The sequence below is a fragment of the Liolophura sinensis genome, chromosome 1 (genome assembly GCF_032854445.1).
Source record: "Liolophura sinensis isolate JHLJ2023 chromosome 1, CUHK_Ljap_v2, whole genome shotgun sequence".
NCBI classification, from domain to species: domain Eukaryota; kingdom Metazoa; phylum Mollusca; class Polyplacophora; order Chitonida; family Chitonidae; genus Liolophura; species Liolophura sinensis.
The window spans coordinates 74,477,295-74,487,920 of NC_088295.1; the positions used below are offsets into that span (position 1 = coordinate 74,477,295).

A 10,626-nucleotide genomic window follows, 5' to 3' on the forward strand; every position below is an offset into this window, starting at 1 on the left:
CTTTTCTTCAAGGAAATGGAATAGTGCAATTAGGCTGTGTTCAGTTGATTTTGCTTTTCTTGTCATTTGTCCTCTCAGGTTCAGATGGGTGTGTTCCTACCAGGTCGTTTTGACATAAACAACTTATTATTTACAATGTGTGCTGCTCGTAGTACATGGAGAATTACAATTAATTTCAAGAGAACTGGTGCAGCACAACAATGTGTGGTAAAAATTGCGTCTTATGTTGTATATAGGTGCCTCTTCACAACCCGTGCATAATGGACATCGTCATCTTTCAGATAGTCGGTATGTTTGTGTACATCAGTTGCGCCCCCGTAGTCGCACTCGCCGACGATGGGATCTACGAGCTGACTCCACACAACACACTGTACCGGGGTTACTCTCGCACGAGAACGACGTGTCCTCTACTCTGAAGGTGCCGATGTTACAGGTTACCGCACATATACCGTTACCATCTGATATACACCCTGGGGAACAAAAATGACAATAGCATTACTATAGGTCTCACAGGCATTTAGATGATTCAAACTCATACTGGCACTGTACGTAATGATTAATTATGGGACTATGGCTGAACAGTGTATCAACACATCACTACAAAAATATTTCAGGTTATATATTATAGGTTCATATGTCCGTGAACACAAACATATGGTATCTCTCCAGCGGCCACTTTCACAAAATTTCTTAAATCATAATTCTCGCAACTTTCTTTGATGTTGTTTAGATCATTGCACCATAAGGTAACATGATTTACGAGAAAAGTCACAAAAATATTACTTACAAATTTTTATGAAAGTGCGCGGGCCCTTGAGTCTATGTCTCAAACCGCCCTAACACAAACTAAATTTATACGTTTTGAAAGCAACAAATGCCACCCCCTCCCACCCCCTACCCCCTACCTTGTTTTAGATTTCTGTCCTTTTTTCATCACGAAGATGTTAATTGTAGCAGTTATTCACTGTCTGCTAGCAAAAAGAAAGATAACGGCACTATTATTTTAACCTGCCGTCAAGAAAAGTTGATGACAGAAGAAATAATCTTGACTTTCTTATTGGTGCTAAATCCAAATGAGGAACTTGTGATTGGCAATGAAATGCGTCGCCTAGGGTAAAGTTTCACATCTTAAAAAACGTTTTTAGATTATATAATGCTGTTAAAAAAGGATTTTTGCTCACTTTGTTGTATAGTAGTCGTGGGTTCAGGTGTTGTTGTTGTAGTGGTCGTAGTGGTCGTTGTTGTAGCCTCTGTAGTTGTGGTTGTTGTCGTCGTTGTTGTTTCTTCTGTAGTGGTAGCTTCTTCTGTGGTTGTCATTTCTTCTGTGGTTGTCATTTCTTCTGTTGTTGTTTCTTCTTCCGTTGTTGTCATTTCTTCGCTCTCCATCATTTCGGTTGTCATTTCTTCCGTAGTTGTCATTTCTTCAGTAGTCGTCATTTCTTCCGTTGTTGTAGTTTCTTCTGTTGTAGTCTCTTCTTCTGTAGTAGTCACTTCTTCTGTAGTAGTCATTTCTTCCGTTGTAGTTATTTCCTCTGTTGTGGTCATTTCTTCTGTCATTTGTTCTATTGTCATTTGTTTTATAACTATCACACAATCCGCCTCTTCTGTTGTTGTCATTTCTTCACTTTCCATCATTTCTGTTGTTTGTTCTTCTGTTGTCGTTTCTTCTTCAGTGGTCGTCATTTCTTCTGTTGTCGTTACTTCTTCAGTGGTCGTCATTTCTTCTGTTGTCGTCGCTTCTTCAGTGGTCGTCATTTCTTCTGTTGTCGTCGCTTCTTCTGTGGTCGTCATTTCTTCAGTTGTAGTCATTTCCTCTGTTGTAGTAACCTTCTCAGTTGTCGTCATTTCTTCAGTGGTTGTCATTTCTTCTGTTGTCGTCATTTCTTCCGTCCTTGTCATTTCTTCAGTTGTTGTCATTTCTTCCGTTGTCGTATCCTCTGCATTTTCAACGTAAGAGACTGAAATGGTATTTTCATTATATATTGACCCGGATATCGCCACATGCAGCACAGACATGAGCAGCATAAAAACCAGTGTCACTCTCATCATGGCTGTTTTCATCTGTCTCACAGATGATTCTAGCAATCTTTTATACGTGTTGCATAACCTGTTAAATTTGTTGGATTAAATATTTCAAATAACAATACATACCGGAAAAGCCGTTCCCATCGTCTAAGATGAAAACTTCTGCGCGTGTTCTTGGCTAAAAAATGTTTGCTAAACTAACAACGCCTAAATGTACGAGCCTCCTATTGTTATTCCCTGTAAAGCGTCTTTATTGATACGTGCTAAATCTGCATCATTAGCACAAAAGTCTGGGGGAAATAATAACCGAAAATCTCCTGACCGTTAAATTGTGGAGGTTTCTCTCTCAGGGTAAATACTGATTGTGGGAGAAAATAGGTGCTGTTTCATCTTAGATTTAAATAAAACTTTTAATAGTGCGTTTTGATTGAGAAAATATAAGCAACTGAATACAAAACCATTGGAGAGCTCGTCTGTAACTGGCCAAAGGCCAGCGGCTGAATACAAAACCATTGGAGAGCTCGTCTGTAACTGGCCAAACGCCGGCGGCTGAATACAAAACCGGAACACCAAAGACATTATGACATATACATGTAGCTGGCAAACTGCTCACGTAAATGTTTGCATATTAGCAACTGCGATACCGCGATAGCACCATGCCTTTGGCTAAATTAGATAAACAAAGAAACAAAGTGATAATAAAATACACTTTAATAAACGTAACTGATTTTTAAAGAAAAAATAACATATAAGCAACTTTTTTACGATATTGCAGTTTACAAGAAATTGCTCACTTTTACTTTACCATGTTATCTGTGGCTGGAAGTGCTAAGGCACATTCTCTCTTTACGTATATTGTTTTATTTTGATTTGTTTATAACGCTATACTTCAGAACTTTCTCCTACACCATTCTGGCTAGTTTTATGAGTTGAAGAAACCGTAGTGCTCGGAGAAAACCATCGAATTGTGGGCAAGTTACTGACAAACATTCCTTTGTGTGACATACGTCATATTGGTGGAAGGCTTGTGATCGAACTTCGTGTAAGATCCCACAAAAGGGCACCGCTGATCGCTGAACAACAGAAACAGAGGAATTTTGAAAATTTCTTTCCCAAGAGTGGGCTTTGGTCCACAACACAGCTACAGGTTACCTTTGCCGCACAATGGCGAATCTGTTCCAAGCTGATTGGACTACTGTTCTCTTGCGATGAATGAGTACTATGTTACCAGTTTGCCCATAAAACATCACGGCAAAGGCAGAGAAGAACAACAGACACGTACAGTTCACACTAAAATTAGCTTAGGAAGGAAAGTTTCCCCAATGAAAGGCATAACTTTGTTAAGCAGCCACCATCCATTCAATGGCTCCATGTAAAGAACTGTATTTAGGCTTACAAACACATAATTTTTACCAAGATCATATTTCATACTTGACAGATATACCATTTACCCCATGAATGTGGAGTGGGGTGCTGTCCGAGTGGTTTAAATGCTTTCCTTTCAATCGCCTGGTCACACGAGGCGTGTGTTCAGTCCCAAAAGGGGTCGTGGTGGCAAGATGGTATTTCTTGGAGGGCGCAAATAACCACTTGCCTTCCAGCCATATAGAAGCTAGGCTGTAACTGGCCAAAGGCTGGCGGCCGAGCCCATGCATTATTGAGTGTGGACTCAAGTAACAAATACATAAATAGGTTTAATCATTTCATGACCTTTGGCTATGACACCACTTGAAACACTGTGGAGCTCTCGTTGGTCGTCTAATTGCGTTCGTGGTGAGTTTAAGTCCAGCTCGTGCTGGCTTCTTCTCCGTGAGTGCGTGAGAAGGTCCGCCAGCAGCCTGCGGATGGTCTTGGATTTCCCCCTCGGCTTTGCCCTGTTTCCTCCCACTGTAACGCTGGCCACCGCCGTATGAGTGAAATATTCTTGAGTACTGCCTAAAACATCATTCATAAATCAGTAGTCGACTGCAGATAGGCACTGTGGATCTAATCCGATACGTCTGATCACTAAGGGATGCTACTTGCGGTGAATCCGCCTCCCACTGACTCCACCACAGGTGGAATACAATGTGTGTATAATTAAAATGCAGATCGAACAACAAAAGTGTTGTATAAGTGAAATATTCTTGACTACGGCGTGAAATAAATAAATAAATAAATCTCATCGCATTCTCTGGTGAAGACATTTTGGTGAGTTACATAGTCAGAAATTGTTTAATACAGATGTATAATATCCCATTGACCAGATTTAGTGTTTTGTGTAATCTACTTTATCCAGATGGCTCAAAATATTATTTTCAACAGTATGTTTGTTGGTTTACTAGGGACTAATTGACATCTTCTGACACAAAACTGCACTCACTCGACACAGCTAGAACTGGATTCGAGCCCACAACCTTATTTGTTTGCATTTTGATCGTTATGTTGGGCAATGAGAAATATACAAACTACTGCTTAGTGAGGGACCTTCATGGCATGTGGATTTATAGTCCAGTACAAGATCTTGAATTAGAACTATGACTGTACCGTGGGTAATGGAATATTTGGATGTAATTACTTCTAGGATACTGCTTCTGTGAATCTTCGAAGGTTCTATGAAGCAAATAAATCTATTAAGTGATAATCTATTCCAGTCTTGATGTCTAATATCATATTACTATTTTAAGAATATTTCATAAATAGTTGTTTATATTAGAGGCTCTGGGGTTGGGAATATCACTCTACTGTCGTCCTCAGAATGTTTTGCTGTTCTTTCTTCTAGAAAATTGTTTTTGTGAAATTTAGATAGCAACTTTTTCAGTACACAAATACGGTATAATATGTTTCTTTGAAAGAGATTTGAGTCAGGCGATCGTGTGTTTCAGTCCTAATGTGACTTTTTAGATTATTTCCCCTTTCCATGTTTTCCCTCCGATTTGCATTCATTTATATATTTCATTGGGGTATAAAACTGCATCAGATTTGCTTTTATTTACATATATCGTTGATGTTTAAAGCTGCGTGTACTAGTTTTCACTGACGGCGGTCAGTTTGATGAGTAGCAGAAAGCAGAGTGAAAACCCTGCCCTTCGCCAGGTATCTGACCTCTGATATTAAAGCCGCAGTCAAACCAGCGGCAGCTTGATCCTGGTACCTCATTCAGTTCAGGGGCCGACTGGTTGTAGTGAAAACATTTTTCTCTATCTCAGCCACTGAATGCATTTCACCGGTTACATGTGACCATTTGCCAGCTATCACACTATCCTTGGTGCTCTGTTTTTCTTTCTATGCTTTAATTAATTAGTCTTTAATTATATCTAAATATATCAGGGTTTTCTCGTTTTTCCATATTGCCATGAATGTGTGCCCCACACAGTGATTGGTCGGGAAGATGTTTCACGATTTAAACCTGTAATATGATTTTCTCTGTTTCCACACGGACTGGATTCATTACTACCTCTTAATCTAATATATTACAGGAAAGTATATAAGTGTGAATTGTCCCAATTTCCCCCGTCACCTTAAATATAAATTCCTTTCTCCGCTCTTTTGTTGAGTTAGTGGTTTACATACAACCGAATGTCCGCGAGGTTGTCCGTGTGACGACGCCATTGTTTTACGTCGTGTCAAAGGTGGGTTCTCGCACAGATGTGTTAAAATGACGATGTCTTTGTGATCAGCCACGACTAGACAGGCTATTTAAGGAAGTCAGCGCCAGTGCACGACGAAGGGCATGAACAGCTTAATAGCAGCTGGCTCCACATTCAGGTGTAAAATATTCTCTGTTTTATCTGGATAGCAAAGTAGTAACGCGCGCTGTGGTGCTGTGATCTAACTGAGAGTGGGACGCACGGTTACTGTGCCTTTCTTACAATCTTACACGAGGTGTTGGTTCAATCCCTGCCGTATGCAATTTGTGTATTTTCCTGCCCACGCTGTTGGTTAGGCCTTGTTGAAAGTTAGGCGGTCATTGACACTCATGTGGCTCTGTTAAATCTAACGTATGTGGTAAATTACTTATCTTCTACTTATACAGCCTCCATGTGTACATTTATGTACGTCACTCACAGGATAGATTTTCACTAATATGTACTTTTTTGGTGATTTTGGTTTTCTTTCAATCGTAAAGAAACGTTATTAAACAAATGAATAAATCAAATTGGGGGAGACGTTTAAATAACTTTTATGCTTCAATTTGCTTTTCTCTTGTTTAGAACCTCACAGAATCCCAACTGTGATTTCTTATCAAAAGTGCTGTTGTATAACACATTGGCATTATGCAAACGAATGGCCGAATGACATAAAGTATCGAAACCAATACATTCAAAAAATTGGTATGAAATGATATCTATATATTTGCTTCGACAATAACATCATTTTGAAATAGACAACAATTGTGTTTACCAGTGTATACATCAATAATGGGACAAAGATATGCATTTAACACTATGCAGACACTCGCAGTAGAGTAAGGTCAATACTATGCACAGCACACTGAGATTTCAGCAGGTGAATAAATAAAGAAAACCAAAACGTATTATGGAGTCATTTGCAAAAATGCTGTCGTAAACACATCTACTATATATGATGATCATACAATTTGATTGTGATATAAATATAACAGCGCTTGTTTACGATAATCTTCAACCTTACTGGACTATTTACGTGGGTCATAAAATAATATTGTTCTTAAAATTGCAAAGTAGACGTCCGAAACTTTAAGTCCAAAACAAAGCGTTATATGCTGTTTGAAAATTCTCTGGACCATCACGTGACCTCATCCACGAGTCAGTTACTAGGTGTTGATCGTTTGGAGCAATTTGTTCTTACATCACTTGGGATATTTGGCATTCTGAAACAAGAAACAAATCCAATGTGCGATCAAAATCAACCACGCATGCGCACTTCAAACACAATCGCAGAACGACAACTACGCCGTCTTACAATAGTTCCGCTCGTTGCATGTAAAAATCAACAGCCATAATGTACGTGGAAAAGCTGTCAGTTCTCTGCTATGTGTTAGTTAAACAGTTTTACTAACTTTGCTCCTTTTAAGGCTATTTGTGGATTTGTAGCCAATTTTTGCAAACGTTGAAAATTATCAAGAAACGGTCTCAGAAGGTGACACAAAAAGTAAATCTTTGCGGAGTATTCTTGGTTTGTGTCTGTAACAGTTGCAAAACTGCTTCATTCTAAATTACATGCTCTACAGTGTATTTCCGATGCACGTTTCTGTAACAGCTAACATATATACGTTGCCTATATACGTATTGGCATTCCGTGCAAGACAGTTCCCTACAGATTAGCGTTAGCTCTGTTACTCCACTTACGTTTTGTATTTCAAATACATAACCATCCTCACCTTTGACATTTTGCTGAGAATACCGGCTTACATATCTTCCATTCCCTCGGTGTTTTCCTCGTTGCAGTCGGTAACGTCTGTCTCTTCACCGTCGGTTGAATCTTCTGCATATTCAGCAGTTGTATCTTCTTTCTCATCGTATTGTTCTGTGTCGTCAGTATCTTCTCCGTCAGTTGAATCTTCGGCATCCTCAGTCATTCCCATTTCAGCCATTTCTGTGCCTTCCTCTTCATCGTCTTGTTCTGTGGCCTCAGTATCTTCTCCATCAGTTGAATCTTCAGCATCTTCAGTCATTTCCATTTCAGACATTTCTGTGCCTCCCTCTTCATCGTATCGCTCTGTGGCCCCAGTTTCTTCTCCGTCAGTACAATCTTCCGCATCCTCAGTCATTCCCATTTCAGACATTTCTGTGCCTCCTTCTGCATCATACTGTTCGGTGGCCTCAGTTTCTTCTCCGTCAGTTGAATCGTCGACACCCTCAGTCATTCCCGTTTCAGCCATTTCTGTGCCTTCCTCTTCATCGTATTGTTCCGTGGCCCCAGTTTCTTGTCCGTCAGTTGAATCTTCGGCATCTTCAGTCATTCCCATGTCGGCCATTTCTGTGCCTTTTTCTTCATCGTATTGTTCCGTGGCCCCAGTTTCTTCTCCGTCAGTACAATCTTCCGCATCCTCAGTCATTTCCATTTCAGACATTTCTGTGCCCCCTTCTTCATCGTATTGTTCCGTGGCCTCAGTTTCTTCTCCGTCAGTTGAATCTTCAGCATCCGCAGTCATTCCCATTTCAGCCATTTCTGTGCCTTCCTCTTCATCGTATTGTTCGGTGGCTCCAGTTTCTTCTCCGTCAGTTGAATCGTCAACACCCTCAGTCATTCCCGTTTCAGCCATTTCTGTGTCTTCACCTTCATCGTATTGTTCTGTGGCCCCAGTGTCTTCTCCATCAGTTGAATCTTCGGCACCCTCAGTCATTCCCATTTCAGCCATTTCTGTGCCTTCCTCTTCATCGTATTGTTCTGTGGCCCCAGTTTCTTCTCCGTCCGTTGAATCTTCGGCATCCTCAGTCATTCCCATTTCAGCCATTTCTGTGCCTTCCTCTTCATCGTATTGTTCCGTGGCCCCAGTTTCTTCTCCGTCAGTTGAATCGTCAACACCCTCAGTCATTCCCGTTTCAGCCATTTCTGTGTCTTCACCTTCATCGTATTGTTCTGTGGCCCCAGTGTCTTCTCCATCAGTTGAATCTTCGGCACCCTCAGTCATTCCCATTTCAGCCATTTCTGTGCCTTCCTCTTCATCGTATTGTTCTGTGGCCCCAGTTTCTTCTCCGTCCGTTGAATCTTCGGCATCCTCAGTCATTCCCATTTCAGCCATTTCTGTGCCTTCCTCTTCATCGTATTGTTCTGTGGCCCCAGTTTCTTCTCCGTCAGTTGAATCTTCGGCATCCGCAGTCATTCCCATTTCAGTCATTTCTGTGCCTTCTTCTTCATCGTCTTGTTCTGTGACCCCAGTTTCTTCTCCGTCCGTTGAATCTTCGGCATCCTCAGTCATTCCCATTTCAGCCATTTCTGTGCCTTCCTCTTCGTCGTCTTGTTCTGTGGCCCAAGTTTCTTCTCCGTCCGTTGAATCTTCGGCATCCTCAGTCATTTCCATTTCAGACATTTCTGTGCCTTCCTCTTCATCGTATTGTTCGGTGGCCTCAGTTGCTTCTCCGTCAGTTGAATCTTCGGCATCCTCAGTCATTTCCATTTCAGACATTTCTGTGCCTCCTTCTTCATCGTCTTGTTCCGTGGCCCCAGTTTCTTCTCCGTCAGTACAATCTTCCGCATCCTCAGTCATTTCCATTTCGGCCATTTCTGTGCCTCCTTCTTCATCGTATTGTTCGGTGGCCTCGGTTTCTTCACCATCAGTTGAATCGTCGACACCCTCAGTCATTCCCGTTTCAGCCATTTCTGTGCCTTCCTCTTCATCGTATTGTTCTGTGGCAGTTTCTTCTCCGTCAGTTGAATCTTCGGCATCCTCAGTCATTCCCATTTCAGCCATTTCTGTGCCTTTTTCTTCATTGTATTGTTCTGTGGCCCCAGTTTCTTCTCCGTCAGTACAATCTTCCGCATCCTCAGTCATTTCCATTTCGGCCATTTCTGTGCCCCCTTCTTCATCGTATTGTTCGGTGGCTCCAGTTTCTTCTCCGTCAGTTGAATCTTCGGCATCCTCAGTCATTCCCATTTCAGCCATTTCTGTGCCTTCATATTCTTCTGTTTCTTCGGTTTCCTCTCCGTTAGTTGAATCTTCAGTACGTTCAGCCATTGAGGTATCTTCCTCTTCGTCATATTTTTCTATTTCCTCCGTTGTTGCGTATTCCTCGTTTTCTTGTTCTTCCGTTGTTGCCATCCCGTCCATCATTTCAGAAAGTGCGTGGATGTTTCCTTCTTTACCTTCCCTAATAGTTTGTGATCCATCAGTTTCACTAGATTTCATCCAAGAAATAAGTTTCATTTCTGCTGAAGTACCTTTCGTGCCTTTAGTCTTAGGTGGCTGTAGTTGGTCTGGAGATCTGATTTGTCCTCTGCTGTTATCAGTTTCCTTTGATTCAGATAGTTTTCGATGGAGTTTGGGACTGGAAAAATGCTTTCCTCTATGTTTAGAGACATCTTCCCGGACACTTTTTCTTTTCCGTATTGGCCGCGGAACGCGTGCCATGGGGTTTTCGAGAAAAGTTCCCTCTGTTTCTTGCAAAATCATTTGCCATATTGATTGTCCTTTAGGGGACTTTTTTGTAGTAATTCCAAAGTCAGAAGCGACGTTCCTTTTCTCGTCGTCGTTTAGGATCAAATTTGCTCTAGCCTTACCGTTTCCCTTCAAGACGGATCTGGACACGGGTTCAACCGCCCTGCCGTCTGAATTCAGTACCATAACGGACAGAAACAATAGCGCTACTGACAGTGCCGTCATTTTCCCACCTGAACGACGTTCTTTTAGCAGCAATATTACAAGTGCACAAATTTTGTTGGACAAGTCGGACTTTTATACTAATATTTAACAATTCCCCTATGGACAAATTAAAAAAACTTAAAATATCTTATGATAAGTTTACCGCAAATATAGAAACAGGAGCTGTTCTTACGCATGTATGATGGGCTCAGGACGCACGAGCATCGACAGGGTACGAGGAAACTCCACAGTTGAGATATTTTTCGTTCTTTCTTCTCACACGTCCACGCGCATTGTTTGTTGTGTGATATTTAAATGGTTCAACGGAAACAATGGAA

General features: G+C 41.2%; 2 protein-coding genes across 2 annotated transcripts; both read right to left on the minus strand.

Moving 5' to 3' along the window:
- Window positions 1–303: 303 nt before the first annotated feature.
- LOC135463952 (300 kDa antigen AG231-like) lies at window positions 304–2,046 on the minus strand. The gene is made up of 2 exons (XM_064741425.1): window positions 1,182–2,046; window positions 304–470 (listed from the first exon to the last, which is right to left on the minus strand). The coding sequence occupies exons 1-2, from the start codon at window positions 2,044–2,046 to the stop codon at window positions 304–306; spliced, it is 1,032 nt and encodes a 343-aa protein (XP_064597495.1).
- Window positions 2,047–8,823: 6,777 nt separating this feature from the next.
- LOC135463959 (sodium/potassium/calcium exchanger 1-like) lies at window positions 8,824–10,270 on the minus strand. Its single transcript, XM_064741433.1, has 2 exons — window positions 8,921–10,270; window positions 8,824–8,856 (listed from the first exon to the last, which is right to left on the minus strand). Exons 1-2 carry the CDS (start codon window positions 10,268–10,270, stop codon window positions 8,824–8,826), a joined length of 1,383 nt encoding a protein of 460 aa, XP_064597503.1.
- Window positions 10,271–10,626: the final 356 nt, after the last annotated feature.

Coding starts and splice junctions, on each gene's coding strand:
- LOC135463952 (XM_064741425.1), bottom strand. CDS start 2,046: ATGAGAGTGACACTGGTTTTTATGCTGCTCATGTCTGTGCTGCATGTG. Junction 471..1,181: donor CACGACTACTATACAACAAA/GTGAGCAAAAAT, acceptor TTTGTTCCCCAG/GGTGTATATCAGATGGTAAC.
- LOC135463959 (XM_064741433.1), bottom strand. CDS start 10,270: ATGGTACTGAATTCAGACGGCAGGGCGGTTGAACCCGTGTCCAGATCC. Junction 8,857..8,920: donor AAGAGGAAGGCACAGAAATG/GCTGAAATGGGA, acceptor CTGGGGTCACAG/AACAAGACGATGAAGAAGAA.